This window comes from Copadichromis virginalis, linkage group LG8 (assembly GCF_057382275.1).
Source record: "Copadichromis virginalis isolate Kocher_CV1m ecotype Utaka linkage group LG8, C_Virginalis_male_GT1.1, whole genome shotgun sequence".
NCBI lineage: Eukaryota > Metazoa > Chordata > Actinopteri > Cichliformes > Cichlidae > Copadichromis > Copadichromis virginalis.
Window position 1 is genome coordinate 5,382,533 of NC_140625.1, and position 19,050 is coordinate 5,401,582.

General features: G+C 42.1%; 1 protein-coding gene across 1 annotated transcript in view; it reads right to left on the bottom strand.

Moving 5' to 3' along the window:
- The window catches only part of dnah9 (dynein, axonemal, heavy chain 9), a 186,516-nt gene that overhangs the window by 16,517 nt on the left and 150,949 nt on the right, over positions 1-19,050 (bottom strand). Inside the window, exons 74-75 of the mRNA XM_085465473.1 lie at positions 14,291-14,461; positions 3,626-3,808 (exon numbers count right to left, since the gene is read on the bottom strand). Of these exons, the coding sequence (XP_085321599.1) occupies positions 3,626-3,808; positions 14,291-14,461 (354 nt within the window). The remainder of the gene's footprint in view (positions 1-3,625; positions 3,809-14,290; positions 14,462-19,050) is intronic.

Genomic DNA, 19,050 nt, shown 5'->3' on the forward strand with positions numbered 1-19,050 from the left:
TGCGAAGTTGTGCCTTTTTTTCTTCCCCACCTGTCACGTTTGGTTCTTTTGCCATCAGAATTATTGTCTAAAGGCCAAGAAAGATGCCCAACGGATTTACTTTACCAAATGGACCATCCCGGCCTTGCCGTATTGGTTCATTTGATTGACCTTTGTTTTTATTGTTTATTTTATTTTATTTTCACTTGCTACACATGGGACAGACATGACTGGGGGAAAGAAAAGGGAGAAAGAAAGAGAGGTAGGGAAACAAAAACAGCGGGGAAGAGGAACAGTGATAAAGGGCACAAAACAAAAACAAACAAAACAAACAGACAAAAAATACATAATCATCACCTGGATCACCGGTTGAGAAAGAAAAAAGAGAAAACAAGCAAAAAAAAGAGCAATATAATAAACAACAACATCACGATAACCTGTGTGAATATAAAAGTAAATACTAAATATTGAATATTATTGTGCAGCACATAAGATCAACAGCTCACAGTGTGCTTTGAGGTAGGAAGGTAAGGTGTAATTTGTGTCTGTGAGCACCCGTGTGTACACCTGTGAGCATGAGCGCGCTTGTATTCAAAAGGTTCCTTCATGTAATGATCTGCTAGAGGGTGTGGGGAGCCACAGCCCCGTCCTCCAGGGCATGAAGCAGGTATGGAGGAGATCCAGGCTCCAGACATCCAGAGACCCCCAGAGCACAAGAGACCAAGGAAGACCAACGACTTGCTGTTGCATAGTGGGTGCAAACTGAGGTCTAGGCCTGACTTCATAAATCTACCACTATAATAAATTAAAGAACACTTCTATGTCGGCATTACAATAACAATAGGTTATCCCACATGCAGAATTCTGAGACTTATATGTGTGGAAGCCAACAGAAAAGGAAAATAACATTTGATTGTGTTCATAAGCTACAACATTTTCCTCTGTTTTGGATACTCCCTTGGTATTCCTTTGAAGTTCAGTAATTTCAAGACATTTTGCTTTAAAACAAACATGAATATGATGCAATAGAAAAGTATGGATTTACTTGTTAGAATGTGAGGATTCCATTAAAATGTTAGATATTGCAATATGAACTGCTGGTGTGACCCGACCAGTGTTTGATAGGCAGGTCATGAAACACGAAACTGCAACATCTACACGGGTATCGGCAAGTTCTGTCCCTTTGCCATAGAAAATAGATAAATCTAATTTATCCAATTTCTAACTTCATTTTTGAAAAAAAAAATCTTTCAGATAACATTATGTTGATATAGTGCGGATTTGTTGCAGTATAATCACCAGAGCTTGCTAGGCTGGTGATGTCACCATAAATGCTAATATTAGTTCTATTGCCATTGTTTGCTGTACTTTATTGAACAGGCTGCTTGTGGATATGAAAAATCTGTTGTATAATTTGGCTTTCATGCTCTTCTTGATCATCTGGAAATACCCATTTTAATTAGGGCGAGTGCTCTCAGTGCTGACAAATGCTGTGTCTGTGCAAAAAACTTCTTGCTGGTTTTTGAATGCTATTTACAGGAAGGGAAAAAAGTTCCTGCTTGTCTAGCTAAACACTGGAGGTGAGACCTTCCAGCTACTTAAGGTGTTGAATGGTAACAAGCCCTTTAGAAATCAGTAAACATGGGAATAAGCAAGCCATGCCAGATAAGGAAACATGCTGTAAGATAGCCAAGAGAAGATGGCACTGATGAGTAATGAGACAGCATGCGAGTGAAAACAGTAGTGTCCTTCACCTGCTGATAGTGTAGCTGATGTATCGCTGATGTATAGATACCCATTTCTGACATAAGAATTCTTTATGAGGGTGATAAGGTTCTGTGGGTTTATCTAGATAAGTGACTTTATCATTAACCACTCCTCAAAATAATCCATCAGTTCAGCCATTTCATACTCAACCTCATAGCACTATGAAGCTCCAACACCTCAACCAGGATAACATTCTGATAGTTCCTATTTATTGAACTATAGAGGCAACATATGATTCCATTTGCTGGTACAACAGTGTACATGGCTTTTAAATCACTGAGCCGATTTATTGGGGCTTGTAGGGCGGGGAGATCGAAGCCTCATAACTCCTGACAAATGCATTGACATATTTTTCCCCCTTTCTTTCTCTTTTCATTTGTTGTTAACACATGACTCAGTCAGGCTTGACACAGAGAATGCCGAAATCTCATTCCTTTCTGCTACTCTGTAAGCCAGATCTCTGAGTCACTCTTACAACCGTGCTTCTGACAAACAACAAAGGAAAAGATTTAGTTGTGCAGGAATACTAACTAAGCAGTCTGTTGATGTCAACAGTAGAGAAGCCTATGTAAAGTGAATCATAGGTGTTGAGAATAACTGAAGCTTTTTATGGTGGGGATTCAAGTCACAGTTCACTGTTTTGCGTTGCAGGTTTTTAGTCGTTGAGGGTCCTGTGCAGTATCATGGCTGTTCCTAGGACTGCACTCTTCTGGACAGAGATCTCGAATGTTCTCTATACTTCTTATGGTCGCTCAACTCCTAGCCAAACATCTCACTGATCACTATAGCCGTGGTGTAGATCAGCTGATTTGTCTTGGTAATGGTTGCAGTAGGTATTGTCTGTAGTACTGCATTCACATAATTACATAATTTACTTAGGTATTATTAAAGTATTCTGATTCTGATCGACAGTAGGCCTTCAGAGGGAACTTGTAATCTTGGTAACCGGCTACAGAAGGTCCAGGTTTCAAGCTTCGCTATGATCCTGTCTTTTAGGTCAGTTCCTCTTGCACTCAACAATCCTTCTTCCATTGCATTTGGGGCTTGGTATCCAATCTCGGGTGGGGGTGATGATCTCTCCCCCCCAGACTTGTCGTTCTGGCTTCCACTTGCTGTGTCATTTGTGTTATACAAATTTAAACGGCTAAATTCAATGCATTTGAGTTGGTTTGAGCTCTGGAACCAGTCTCTTGGAGAAGGGATGGACTCTTTTCCATTCTGGAGTTGCCTTTGGTGGAAGGAGGTGGGGAGGCCTGGATATCCTACGTATCACCATTGGAGTTTTTATTACAGGAAAAGACGGTTGCTTCCCCGCACCTTCGGCTTGGAAAATTGGTCCTGACTGTCATTCAAAAGTTGCTCCATTTGGAGATATCTCTATTAGGATGAACATCAGGTAGTGGCCTCCAGCTTGCACCGGAGTGGTTTGCAAGTCTGAAGCAGTGGGAATGAGAACTAGAACCTTAGACTAGACTGGTCGATCAACGTCCCTATCCTCACGTATGGATATGGGCTTTGGGTAGTGACTGAAATAGTGTGACAGTTGCTATCTCCTACCAGCAGGAGGCCCAGGAGTAGACCCATGTCAAATAGGTCTCTCTGCTGGCCTGGGAACACCTCGGTGAGGGACTTCTGGGCTTCCTTGCTTAGGTTGCTCATGTGACCCAGCACAGGATAGGTGAAAGAAGATGGATGAGTGGATGAATCGATGGATGGATCTTATTTGACTTGGTAGCTACTGAATACTGTATCATAATAAAACTCAGGCTTTGTCCACAGGACATGTACAATGTAAATGTTTTTGCAAGGCAAAACACTTCCATCTCCAGTCTCATAACAGTGCATAGCCTCCCATTAACTCTTCAAAGCCACTACTCACCTTAAGTCCAAGGCTTAGCTCGTGAAGAGAGCATCTGATCTCCTGGGTGAGAATGTTCATACGCTCACACTCCTGCAGCGCCACGACCTGATAGGGAGTCCTCTCCTCTGCTTTCCCTAGAAGCTCAGCCATGTTGAACTCCTCTGGGAGTTTCTCCAGTATCTCTTCCAGCACTGCATGCACCTGATAACATGGATAGGAATGTAGTGAGAGGAGTGTTTCCCAGTAAAGTAGCCCATTATGCTTGTCAATATTAAAGCTAAGTAGGACAAGAAACACCAATGGTAAGACAATACTATCCTAAGCAAACATCTGAAAGAGATGGGTTCATCTGAGTCACATAAACTCAGTCCTGTCAATGCTGACAGTCTGAGAAACTGTTTGAAATTGTTCCATAAATATTCATGAAGACACATTTTTGCAACACCAGCTTTTTGTTTTCAATAACAGTATTATTCCTTCAGAAAATCAATGCTCACATCGTATTTTTGTGGACAAGGGGTGAAAGCTAATGTCTGTGTCCAAACTTTCCCAAGACAACCAGCAAGAGAGATCAATCAAAGGATTAGGTACCAAACTAAGGATATCAGGTCATCGTATCTATGGATTTTTTATTCCTGATGATTCTGAATATCTGACTTGACTTTGGCAGCTACTGAACACCCAGAATACAAAGTGGGCCTCTTCAGTAAGCCAGAAAGATTCCAAATCATAATATATTAAATGACCAATGGAAACACGGAAACACACACACACGGCAAATGTAAAGTCACAAATCAACCTTACATATATGTTTTTAGACATTTTAAGGTCAACTAATCATCGACTTAAAAATACAGATGAGAGCAAACATAAGTAAATCAATCCCAGTTAAAAGCATGCGCATATGAATTAAACATGAATGAAACATGCTGAGCAAACTTCCCTAATGGTCAGCGGTGAAATCAAATTAATGTTTTCTGTTAGAAAGGGGTTGTTGCAATTATCAAATTGTAATCATAAAGTGGTGGAAATAATTATTTGATCCCCTGCAGAATTCATAGATTTGCTCACTTACAAAGAAAAGAACAGTCTCTAATTTTTACCATAGTTTTACTAAAGGAGAGAGACAGGATATCAACAAAAATCCAGAAAAACACATTACATGAAAGTCTTACCCAACCAGAATTCTGACTCCCACAGATGACTGACTGTGTTCCCATGTGACACGCAGATTACAGTCAATTAATCAGTCAATTATAGATACGTCTAATCTCAACCCATTATGAGTAAAAAGCACACCAATTCCTCCACCAACATGGACCAAAGAGCTGTCTAAAGATGTCAGGGACAAGACTGTAGACCTGTAGACTGTCCATTAATCATCCTTGATCGGGAGCTGGAATGTGGATGAGCCCAAAACTACACAGGAGGAGCTTGTTCATAATCTGTTCACAGTTACTGTGATGAACTTTCCAGTTTTGTCTTTCTGTCCAATGTCATTAACTACTCCCATTTTTAACATTGTCAACACACAGTTTACTCGACTGAATAATGGACAATACACATGTGAATGGGGCTTTATTGATCAATTTCACAACAACTGCCAGCAGTCAATTGTTTGGTTGGGGAATACCTGTTTTTCCTTTGCAATCCGTGGTTGTCAGATGGTTGCTGACCACTCTCTGGGCTGTGTGGCTTATTTAGCTATAGTTTAGTTTATAAATAGCTTCCATAACCACGTACTTTACAGGGCACTTTTATTTAAAGCAATTAATTTAAGCTTTTACTTTTCTCAGTCATATTAGAGCAAAAATAGGATGAGAGTCTCTTTGTGAATAGGAAAGATTTATGCATATCAGATTAATAAATTGAACTTTTTGCATTGTACATCTGACCACAAGTAGTTGAGTCAACCAACTAAGGCCTTTTCATGCTTAACCTTGGGGTAGTCACTTCTAAGTTATCTTTAAACAATCTTCAAATAGTCCATCTTGGACTAACTGTAATCATTCTTAGACAGATTAGTCAAGGTCAACAAATAATTGGCATTTATTTTCCAAAACTTCGCAATTAAGTCAGTCTGAACCGATGAGCTGAACCTGTCTGTGACATGCCTTTTTGCAGTAGGAGACTTGAGTAAGCCGGTTGCCAACTCGTCTTCTCATTATATTCCTATATAAAAGTTGGAATGCGATTTTTAAGCACCAACTATGTCACTATCTGTGAATGAATTTCTGATTCTAATCTTCTGGGATTCTAAATGTAAGCAGTTAATGTGAATTCCTTTTTAATGTGAATTTCCGTGTATGTAAAAAGCAACACATTTGCAGTAGCTGGATTTGTACTTTTTGCCTATTTATTACAGTAACTGCTGTGTTATCATAAACAGATAACATCTAATGAGACTGATTCTGTTTTACTGTCATTTAATTGCTGTTGTGAGTCACCAAAATCACTTTGAAGATAGCAGCTGACTGAGTGGTCAAGGATCTGTCCCCCGTCTTCAAAGCAACCATATCAAAGGCAACAAAATCACAAGTTCATTGCACACAGTTGCAACAACTTTGGTCATTACATGGGTGGGAGCTAGTGTGTTAGCGCAGTTAGCTCGTTAACGTGTTAACGGAGATTTGCCGTGTTGTGGCGTTAAGGTCATTTTAACGAGGTTAACCTGAAAGCACTAGTGGGAACATAACGAATATGACTGCACATTTACGCCGACATCATCCTAGTGCAAAGACAAAAACAACAAGCATGCATGCTACAAACTTTACCCGAGTCATTTAGACAGCCGTTAGCACATGATTCTCCTTATGGGGACCTGATATGTTTAATATGCTGCTGAGAATATAGCCCAGAAGAAGCGTATAGTATAGCTTTTATTTTGGAAAGAGCCATTTCTCTGTAATAAACTCTCTTTTCCAAAGATGCATGATTCCTCAATCAGATACAGGGCTCGCAAAATCGCTAGCCCGACGTCCTGGGGCTAGCGATTTTTCCAGTCGGGCTACCAAAATCTATCTCTTCCCTGCCCGTCCGGCTATTGTAGGAAGGAAAAATATATGTCAATGCTTTTGCATTCTTTCGGAAATGTAGCTGGGTAATTATGTCATTGGCATCGGTGAGCCACTGTCAGTATGTGACATATTGAAATCGCGTTTGAATTTGCGCTTGTTTTTTTGCTTTCACTTTGCAATCGCGTGAACTGTGTATAGAGAGCGACAGCACTGATCTGTGAGTGATGATAATTTGTGCACCAATTCCTCTGACATCGTCTTATCAATCGTTAGCTTACTATGCAAACATGACAAGTGAAATCTCCCGCAGCAAGCTTAAACATGTGAGTGGTTGATCGCGCAGAGAATCGCTGAGCTTATGTGAGTGCCTGTGTAAAAGCAGCAGGATATATATTTTAGTTCTGCTGAGCCAAATAAGACAGGTCAGGGTGAAGAAGTGACAGCCAAAGAAAAGCTTACCGCAAAACGGAAAAGTTATGACAAATCAGACTATAAGGCAAAAAGAAAGTGCAGCTTTATGGTTTCATGGACAAAATAATTTCTGTGGCTGGATATGATGAGCTAAATAACCAGGGGTGCACATAAGTGGTCCACAGGTGCGCATTCGCTGTCAAAATAAAAAACACGCACAAGGGTTAGGATTAAATTTAAAAACTGTACTTTTGAGTTAAAATCTATATTTATAATTTTAATAAATGACAAATTAAAAAGGGGCATGTGGGTGGAAGGTCTCGGGGAGGAAGCGAAGTGCAAAGGTGAAGTTTCCAGCCAAAGGCGTGTCCCTCCTTGAATCGCTACCTTATCGTGGTGGAGGGGTTTGTGTGTCCCAGGGATCCCAGGGGCTATGTTGTCTGGGGGCTTTTGCCCCCTGGTAGGGTCTCCCATGGCAAATTGGCCCTGGGTGAGGGACCAGACAAAGAGCGATTCATAAGACCCTTATGAAAAGGACACCGAGGGAACAGTTTACCCGGGTTACCGGGGCCCCGCCCTGGAGCCAGGCCCGGGGAGGGTGCCCGAGGGCGAGCGTCTGGTGGCCGGGCCTTAGTCCATGGGGCCCGGCCGGGCACAGCACGAAGAGGAGACATGGGCCCATCCTCCCGCAGGCCCACCACCCGCAGGAGGCGCCATAGGGGTCGGGTGCATTGTGTGCCGGGTGGCGGCCAGGAGCGGAGGCCCTGGCGGACTGACCCCCGGCTGCCAAGACTGGCAATAGGGACATGGAATGTCACCTCTCTGGTGGGGAAGGAGCCTGAGTTAGTGCGTGAGGTTGAGAGGTACCGGCTAGATATAGTCGGGCTCACCTCTACACATGGCTTGGGCTCTGGAACCAGTCTCCTGGAGAGGGGCTGGACTCTGTCTCAGTCTGGAGTTGCCCCTGGTGAGAGGCGGCGGGCTGGGGTGGGTATCCTAATATCCCCTCGGCTTGCTGCCGGTACGTTGGGGTTTTTCCCGGTGGACGAGAGGGTTTGTTCCCTGCGCCTTAGGGTCGGGGAACGGGTCCTGACTGTCATCTGCGCTTATGCGCCGAGTGGCAGTTCAGAGTACCCAGCCTTCTTAGAGTCCCTGGGGGGGGGGGGGGGGGGGGGGGGGGGGGTGCTGGAGGGTGCTCCACCTGGAGACTCTGTTGTCCTGCTGGGAGACTTCAATGCTCACGTGGGTAACGACAGCGAGACCTGGAGGGGCGTGATTGGGAGGAACGGCCTCCCTGATCTGAACCCGAGCGGTGCTCTGTTATTGGACTTCTGTGCTAACCACAGTTTGGCCATAACGAACACCCTGTTCGAACATAAGAGTGTCCATAAGTGCACGTGGCACCAGGACGCTCTAGGCCGTAGGTCGATGATCGATTTTGTAATCGTATCAGCAGACCTGCGACCATATGTTCTGGACACTCGGGTAAAGAGAGGGGCTGAGCTGTCAACTGATCACCACCTGGTGGTGAGTTGGATCAGGTGGCGGGGGAGGACGCTGGACAGACCTGGTGCACCTAAACGCGTAGTGTGGGTGTGCTGGGAACGTCTAGCAGAGGCCCCAGTCCGCGAGATCTTCAACGCACACCTCCGGCAGAGCTTCAACAGCATTCCGAGGGAGACTGGGGACATTGAGTCCGAATGGACCATGTTCAGCGTCTCCATTGCCGAAGCTGCTGCATTGAGCTGCGGCCGCAAGGTGGTGGGTGCCTGCCGTGGTGGTAATCCCCGAACCAAATGGTGGACACCAGAGGTGAAGGGAGCCACCAGGCTGAAGAAGGAGTCCTATCGGGCTTGGTTAGCCTGTGGGACTCCGGAGGCAGCCGACAGGTATCGACAGGCCAAGCGGAATGCGGCTCGGGCAGTGGCTGAAGCAAAAACTCGGGTGTGGGAGGAGTTCGGAGAGGCCATGGAAAAAGACTTTCGGACTGCCTCGAAGAGATTCTGGCAAACCGTCAGACGTCTCAGGAGGGGAAAGCGGTGCTCTACCTGCACTGTGTATAGTGCTGGCGGAGCGCTGCTGACGTCGACTGAGAAAATTGTCAGGTGGTGGAAGGAATACTTCGAGGACCTCCTTAATCCCACTGACACGTCTTCCGAGGAGGAAGCAGAGTCTGGGGATGAGGGGAATGACCCGCCAATTTCCGGGGGCGAGGTCACTGAGGCAGTTAAACAACTCCTTGGTGGCAGAGCCCCTGGTGTTGATGAGGTCCGCCCCGAGTTCCTGAAGGCTCTGGACGTTGTAGGGCTGTCCTGGTTCACACGCCTCTGCAATGTTGCGTGGAGATCAGGGGCAGTACCTGTGGACTGGCAGACCGGGGTGGTGGTCCCCATCTTTAAGAAAGGGGACCGGAGGGTGTGTTCCAACTACAGGGGGATCACACTCCTCAGCCTCCCTGGGAAAGTCTATGCCAGGGTGCTGGAAAGGAGAGTTCGTCCGTTAGTCGAACCTCGGATACAGGAGGAACAATGCGGTTTTCGTCCTGGTCGCGGAACACTGGACCAGCTCTTTATCCTCTCCAGGATACTTGAGGGTGCATGGGAGTTTGCCCAACCAGTCTACGTGTGTTTTGTGGACTTGGAGAAGGCATTCGACCGTGTCCCTCGGGGTGTCCTGTGGGAGGTGTTGCGGGAATATGGGGTGTCTGGCCCATTGCTACGGGCCATTTACAGTCATATAAACTTTATTTCACAGCAGTACTGAACCAAAAAATGCACCACAAAATGCCATCCTTGTAAAACTCACCCTAGGTGTTTTCAAAGCCCCAAACAGTTGGTCACAATTTATTTTCAATTGGCCATGCAGGAGCCACAGAAAATGTCACCCGTTGTCATCACACATTTAAGTTTTAAGGATCTCGCTTAGAATTTCGTGTGAGACTTACTAAGGCCCTGGTTCATATATCTGCCTGGGATATCTATTGTACACAAGGGCAGAAAATCACATCAAAATCAAAATCTGAGTTTAAATGCTACCATTCCCATATACCCATGAATATAACTGACCTGCTTGTAGCATTGTCATAACAAATATTCACTATGCAGAAAAACACTGCTTAAACCTAATTCACATTTTACTGAAGATGGTAATGGTACCAAATATGTCAGGCCAGTCTTTGAGGGAGAATGTGTGTCAAATAATAAAACTGGAGATATGGTGCAGGCACAAAACACATGGAATATTAAAATGAAATAATTTTCGTAGGCACCACACAGGAAGGGGAAACCAGTTTTTGATTCTCTGCTGAATTTCTAAATTTGCTCACTTACAAAGAAATGAACAGTTTCTAATTTTTAACATACTTCAAATGGCGAGACACAAAATCAGCCAACAAACAGAAAAATCTGTATTTGATCTCCAAACAAAACAAAACTTAGTACTTGATTGAGAAAACATTGTTGCCAAGCACAGCGGCAAGAGGTTTCCTGCAGTTGTTCACTGGGTTTGCACACATCTCATGAAGTATTTTGGCCCACTCTTTACAGAAACTCTAGATTATTTAGGTTTCTTGGGTGCTGCTTGGAAACTGAGGTCTGGAGACCAGCTAAGGCCAGTCATTGACCTTCATATGCTTTTTCTGCAGTCACGTCTTTGTTGCCTGAACAATATGTTTTGGGTCATTTTCATCCTGGAAGATCCTGTGTAGGATATGTGTTAAATGCTTTTGAATTTCCCCAAAACACCCTTTTTTAAAATTAAATACTTCATTTAATCTCCTGTCTATGTGTTTCGAGCCCGTGTGTGTTTGTGTGCTTGTGCGCTGCGTGATGACGTAGGTGCGTGCATGTGTACCCCAGTCACAGCTCCTTTCAGCATGGCGGGAGATTGCAGATGTTACAGCAATTTGCAGTAAAGAGCCCAGAGATCCAGTGCTGTCTCCTGCCTCTTATTCATTCGCCAGACCACAACACATCAATAGGCATAACACACACAAATGGGTTACACATGCACAAGGCATATTCAGTATTTTGGCTCAGCAAAGAAGGTTCTCATCCAAGATTTTGCAGTACATTGCCCGATCCATTAAGGCAGCGGTCCCCAACCTTCTTTGCACCACCAACTGGTTTAATATCAGACAATATTTTTACGGACTGGCCTTTAAAATGTCACAGATAAACACAACAAAATGAAATGACAAGACAAGACAAGACAAAAACTGTGGTATTTTGTAAATATAATAATAATAAACGCAAATTCACTGTGTAACTGTGCAACTTTATTAGCACCGTCCTCCTGAAATGCGCCAACAACATTGAGAGTGACATCCTCCTCTCTGCCCCTTAATGCTCTCTGGTTGCTATGGTAACGTGTAAATATTTCTTTCAAAATAAGACACAAAACTACAAAGAGTTGGGAATCGCTGCATTAAGCCATAGTGTGTTACCAGTTGCGTTCTTGGTGACTGTGCTCCAAAGTGCCCTCAGATCATTAACAAGCTTCTCCCATGTAGTTTTGGGCTCATCCACCACCACTCCAACGATCCTCCTCACCTCATGAGGATCTGTTAATATTTAGCTGAATATATGTATATGATGTTTATATGGTATGGACACTTTCTGACAGACAACAGAGCCCTGTAGTTTGAAGCAGGATTTGAGCAAAACGTGAGGGCTAACTCTGTCGTTTAAAGCTTTCAATATTAAAATATTGTACAGTCTTTTCCTCTTACACACAGTCACACTCTGCTGTTTGAGTTGCTTTCAGCATGTGTGTAACTTCTTTATCTTTTCACAGCATAGTTTTTATCATTATTTCTTACATCACTCCCTTGCCAGCACACCTGCCCATTTTCTGATTGATCAAATACCCACAATACCCCCCGTTTCATGTAAATGTACTCACAGATAGACTTGAAAACTCGTGGTTGGTCTATCCGGCTGAACACCATCTTCTTGTGCCCGCTTAGCCTGATGTCAGTGTAATATGATGTAATTGAAGAAAAATAATGGATATCTTGGGTATGTTTGGTATGTTGAACTTGCTAGTACAGGTCACTAGAGTTAATGAATATGTGTATTCCTTCCTCCCTGCCCTGATCACAAAGGTCATCACAGAACAGATCCAGGCTGTTTCCTAATTTTAAAATCAAAAGTAATACCAGGTGAAAATGAATCTGTCAGTTCAGACTAAGAACATCAATTTTTGGCAGAAGATCAGGAGAAATGACAAAAGTAAAGAAAATCTTTGGAGGAAGTTAAAGCAAGTCAAACTAAGCAATGAGTATAAGTAAGAAACTCCTAAAAATGCCAGAGCATTAATCAGCAAGTAGGAAAAAACATGCTGAAATCAGATCAAATCTTTCTGCAAGTCCTTGTGTGCCAATTAAAGAGATTTTATACAGCCTAAAGTACTTCCCCATCAGAGCTCAATTTCTTAGTCCATTATTCAACTAGTTAATCATCACAAAATTAATTTGCAACTATTTCATATCTCACTGCAATAAAAATGGTGCTGGTTAGTTTATCAGATATGATTATCAGTTGCCAAAGAATCAGGATACATCAGCTTTGGGAAAGTAGAGGCGGGATGTTACATTTTCAAAACAAATACATTGGTCTGGTTTTTCTTGGGTGTTGCCAGCTCCTATAGTTCAAATGAAATAAAATCTTACTGCTACTGCAAATAATATTTCATTACTATGAGATTTCTGGATTTTCAGAGTATCTGGTCACGTCTCAAGATATGATAAACAGCGGAGCCCCTTTTCTGTGAGGGGATGAGCTTATGCTGTGGGTGACCTCAGGGCCCCTGTTTGGTGGTTTCATTTAAATGTTTTCAAAATGAACTAATATTTTTATTAATGGGATCATTCTATTTACATACAATAAATATAAAATATCGTAAACTTAGATCTACATTTCCTGAAATATTGTTTCTGCATGTGGAAAACCTGGTTTCCCCATTTCTTATTATGTCATATATTATATTATATAATAGTGGTCACATGGGCAGAAACATCTAAGGACGGTATAAGACACGAGGCATATTATTTGTTAGGAAAATCCACTAAAATTTCCATAATGCTATACAAACACAACACAGCCTTTAACAACAATACCAAATGGTTGAGTTATTAATAAAAAAAAAACAACAACTCACAAATAAACCACCATACAGTTGATACAGGTTTAGGTTGTATGTTATCTATACAATCAAAGCCTATTTTTTGCACCAGGTTGTAAAACTCTGGGACTGACTCACTTTCGGAGCCTTAGACTCAAGTAACCATTAAAGTATCTGAAATTTGTCACTTTATGTTTAGCTTCATTTTTCAGCACCAGAGCTGTTTTTCGCTCGGTTCTGACAAAACACAACATCTCACCAAATTTTTTTTACCCTATGACATCTTCACACTGTTGCCTGACAGCAAGAAGGTCCTGGGTTTGAATGCTGAGGCATTTCTGTGTGGAGTTTGCATGTTCTCCCCGTGCCTCTGTGGGTTCTGTCCAGGTGTTCTGGCTTCCTCCCACAGTCCAAAGACTGTTAGTGAGTTTGGGTTTGTTGGGGATTTTAAATGGACCATAGGTGTGAAAGGTTGTCTGTGCCTCTGTGTTAGCCCTTTGACAGTTAAGAGTGCACCCTGCCTCTTACCCTATGGCAGCTGGGATAGGTTCCAGCCCTCCCATGGCCCTGAATTGGATAAGTGGATGGATGGATCCTGACATGAGGTCAGTAACTATTAGATAAATCCACTCTTTATGATCTGTATGCTAGTGGTCATTTTAAAAAAATAATTTTAATCATTTGATAGATATTGATCCTCAAAGAAAGTTACGTCCTGACAGAGCCCTAATGATGTTTGCGGTGTCACTACCTCTGGTCCAAAGTGCTTTCTATATTTCTGGCTCCAGCTGGATAAAGATGGGATCAACTGTAGAGGGGTTCTCAAGATTTCAGTTCAGCCCAGTTAAAACCAATGGGTGACGATCTTTGTATACAATCTATGTACTACACAAATGGATTCTTAGACACGCTGTAATTAGAGCTCACTAGTGACAGTCCTTGACTTTTATTTATTAGCTTAATTTGCCGATGGTTCAATAGGACTGCGATGCGTCAAGCTGACAGTGGATTTTCAGAGCACTATCTTATGGTTCCCAATGCAACCTAATTACTAATAACTACATTTAAATACAAGGTACTTTGCAAACTTTGCCTATCTTACTAAACTGTAAAAAACAAATTAAGCATTTACCTTCTCTTCACGCGTCGTCCCGCTTCCCTCACCCACTCCTCTGTCCCTCGGCTGCATTTCCAGGATAGTGCGGAAAAGTGTCTCTGAGGTTTGTGTAAGGAAGCCAATCTCAGCATTGGGGTGAAGGCCATACAAATAAGGGGACTCAGGAGGAAGGTTGTCATCGATGTACTGGAGCAGGAAAAAGTCAGAACTTTATCAGAATCAGTCAGAAAGTATTGTTTTCTTTTAAGATTAACTAACCCTAATTTATGTCTGTGAAGGTTCTCAGTCATCCAGGTCATCGTAGTCAAAGGAGCTTGCAAAGAAAAGCGTCTGGACTTCTTTAGGTTACTTGAAGACGTTTCACCTCTCATCCGAGATGAGAGGTTCATCTCTGTTCAAAGATGGTCGCTCACAGTGGACATAGATGGCTTCTTGTCCACTGTGAGCGACCATCTTTGAACAGAGGCGGTGGTTTACGACACCAACTCTCTGCCATCTATAATCCAGTTTTGAGATCCCTTCCCAGACGCCTTAACGCCCACTCACATCCTGGGACATCTGATTTCAGGAATTCGCATGATAAGGTGGGGCCAGGTTTCACAATGAACTCACCCGAAACTCTGGCTGATTGGGACCCACACCCAGTTTCACACCTTGGCTCAGGCGATTAGAGGATCATCAGGAGGTCCGTTTGTCCCTCTGTGGGGGGAAACTCCCACTGGGTTTATATCTGGGACTCTCCACCATTTGACCTTAGAACTGAAGAAGCTTCTCGGATGAGAGGTGAAACGTCTTCAAGTAACCTAAAGAAGTCCAGACGCTTTTCTTTGCAAGCTCCTTTGACTAACCCTAATTTACACTTAGATTCCTTTTCATTCTTTTGTATATAGCAAAATGGAAATTTGCAACTCAATTGCTTCCTGTCTAGAAAGTATCATCACTTTTTTCTCCACTCTGGTGTTTCGTTTGAAGTACTGCTGACAAAGGACAAGAATGGAGCCATATAAATGGTGAGATATTTCTGGGGGAGATTCAAACACTCTGGATCAATTGACAGACTGTTAATGACCATAACAAGGGAAAGGAAATGTGACATTTTCCATCTGCTGGTCCATAATGAATATCAATATGCTTTTAAGTCAGTACAGATGAAAGTGAAAACTCAACTGAAAAGGGGGGCTTTTGTGGGGCACTTAAATAAAAAAAAAAGTTCTTCTAATCAAGTCCTGATGAAAGTCTTGATGGAAAATATACTGGCCTTTAATACAGAAACACTTTGTAGTCAGCTGTTTTGAGATAGCCTCAGTACTTTTTGGCTAACATTTGTATGTTGTTGAAAGTGGAGGAGAACTGCTGACTCGCTGGCTTTTTCTTTGTGCTTGGTCCACCTGTCTCCTCTCTTATACAGTAGGTTTGTTTTAGATGGTAGGAGATGGCCCAACAGACCTCCAACAACACAAAGGTCTTTAAAGCCTTTGTTCTTTGGACAAATTTAAACAGCTAAAAACTCAGTTACCACCACCTAGTCAGGCTAACTGCAAAAAAACTCTCCACTCCCTGTGGGAGTCCCCTGTGCTCCCCTGTGCTCTTGTGCTCACAAGAGCAATGACAATTCGTGGTTCACATGCAGTAAATGTGAACTGCATAAATGCTGAAGGGAAATGTCACGCTGGTTTGTGCCGTCAAAGACTGAAGATAAATTCTAAAGCAACCTGAACATACTTGGCCTTGCTTGTGAAGTCTGTAGGATTTTACCCTATCAATAGAGTTTAGTGTTAAATGACAAGTAACAGACAGGAAACACGGTGAGGTCAAGTGAGGGGAAGCAGTAACGTGATAATGCTTGGAGCTGTCACAGTCTGGTTTCATCATGTCCATGTCAACATTATTAACGGTGATCACACAGGGAATGGGCAAATGTACAATATGTTGCAGGTTTATTCGAAGAGTCTTAAATGTGTAACTAAGATAGCACTGCAGTGACCCAGTAAAAGAATTCCTGGGTTTAATCTGAGTCATATAAAGAATTTGACTGAAGAATATTAACATCATTACAGTTTTCCAAAGCTTACCATTTTCTCTGTATGCGGATTAACACTATAATGTCATCAAATTGTTAAACTTCTGATTTTTCAGAACAAGGTTGGATTGTTTGGATTCGTGGAGTTAAACCTAGCGTTTGGATTGTAACTCCAAAAATAAAATAAAAGAACGGAATGTACAATATCTGTTATTTATGTTGCTTGTTAAGTTGTGTTTGTGTTATTCCACAGCATGGCCTGGGATACTTTGTAAAATAATACGTTTACATTATAAACCTTAAGAGCAGCCCACAAAGGACGCTATTAGAAGTGACCGGAGGCTATAGAAGATCAACGATATTCAGTGAGTTCAGGCGACAACAATCAAAATAACTGCTTTTTCAATATTTCCTATAACACAAAGCCAAGCGCAAAATTAAAAAAGCAACAACACACAGATCTGTGGCCATGATCGCTCTTAGTTTTGTGGTTGTTATGATGGTGATTTTACATCAAACTTTAAACCTCAAATGTGTTTCTGAAGTTGAAAATATACAAAACTGTTTGGTCTGCATACAGTCTTGGATATCAGATCATTTTCAGCTTGGTCCTCCAGATCTTTGGAAACTGTTGCAAACACAGGAGTGTCTTTTATTATTGGATTTGCAGGACAGAGGTTTGGTTCCTGTTTTAATCATTGGAGAAACATCAGTAAACTCTGATTTATTGCATCAAAATCTGAGATTGAGATTGTTATTCATGATTTTATTTCATCTTGCCTTGATTGCTGTAACTCAATTTTAACTTGTCACAATAAAACCTCCCTGGATGTCTGTGCAGGTTCTCAGTCACCCAGGTCCTGGTAATCTAAAGAGCCACACCCTTTTTCACATGTCAGCTCATGTGATGAGGGTCAACGACTCTCTTAACAGACAACTCCTGCTAGGGCCAAAATATCTGGGACTCTACACCATTAACAGATGAAGCCTCTCGGATAAGAGGTGAAATTTATTCAAGAAACTTGACAAGTCCAGTTGGTTTTTATTTCCAAGCTCCTTAGATTACCTCCCATGTCACACCTCCACTGATGTCACTGCACTGGCTCCCCATCAAATTCAAAATTCAATTTAAAGTTGTGGTTTTCACCTGCATGGCCTCTGCATGGTGAATCACCAATGAACTCTGACAGCCATATGTCACCAGCACGACTCTATGGCCTTCTGATCAGAGGCTCGTTATCCAAACTAAAAAGCAAAGGTGACAGAACCTTTGCAGGTGTAGCTTCCACACTGTGGAACTCTCTGGCCTCCAGTCTATGATCTGTGAGTTCACTGGGCCTGTTTGAAAATAGATTGAAGAATTATCTTTTTAAACTGGCATATTTAATGTAGCATTTTTACTTTATTTAAACTTTTTAAAATGTGTTTATTTCAGCTTCATTTTCTATCTGATGTGCTGATTTAACCTTTTTGGTCTTATGTCTGCATTTTGTTGGTTTTATTTGATGTGAGGCAGCTTGTGATTTGTCTCATGAAAGATGTTATGTGTTATGTTATCTGTTATAGTTCAGCCTATGAACAACTGCTTTATGGCCCATTTACAGTTTACGGTTTGTGTTTCTATCCTTCAGTGAAATTAATCACCATTTAGATAATTCAAGACCTTGTACAACCCAAGAAATAACATAACTACCATGTGATTTATACATAATATTACTGTGTTACTGAAAAATGGAAGGTGATTACACGTATCACGCCCAAGAATGCTCGTGGGCAGGTTTATTCAGTGTAGGTGTATTCAGTTCAATTTAATGCATTCACATAGCATCTCAAGGTTACCTTAAGATGCTTTTTATTCTAAACATACATATTGTAAACATACTACAATAATAGAGAAAAAAAACAACAATTGGTTGACCCACTATGAGCAAGCAATTGTCGACAATGGGAAGGAAAAACTCCCTTTTAGGAAGAAACCTCTGGAAGAACCAGGTTCAGGGAGGGGCAGCCATGTGTCGTGAGTGGGTGTCCCTCCCTGAGCCTCCCTGAGTGGGTCCCCAAAAGACAATGTGTATACAAACAAACTGTAATTCAATAAAGCTACCATTTCTCATTTCTTTGAATTTTACTCCTAAACTCCGTTTCTCTACTGTTTTGTTGCAGCTCGTGAACTGAGTGACAAAAAATAATATTTCTATTCTATTCTAGTATAAAAGTGCATTCTAATGAACAAACCTTAGTATTAGTGCTTCTGTCATCCCTTTGGTGTGCTATTGTCCCCACCACTTTCTTGTTTTTGCTTTTTTTTTAAAAATGTGACCTTCAGGACTTTACTCACCTTTATTGTAATTATTTGTTCTAAAGTTAAAAAGTCAAACAGTTGCTATAAATGGTTTCCAGTATTATTGTGTTTCCAGTAGTCAGTGACCACCAGACTGTGCAGTCACCTCGAATTATTGGATTCAAATCCAATTTTCCCATGGCTTTAAAGAACCAAATAAACTGGCTCAGCATTAGTTGAATGCAGATCACCCAGTGGATCTTGGATCATTTAAGCAACACATGAACAGCCTATCCTCTACTGAAGCCACAGAGGTTTGAGAAATAAGTGCTGGGAACGGACCGATGGTCAAATTAAGTCTACCATCATCAAAGGCATGCTTGTAGGACATCCATTCATATTGTGTTCTTTTACAGGAGCTGCAATTACTGACAAAAACCCTACAAAATGCTATTTTCCCAAAGTCTAGCAGCA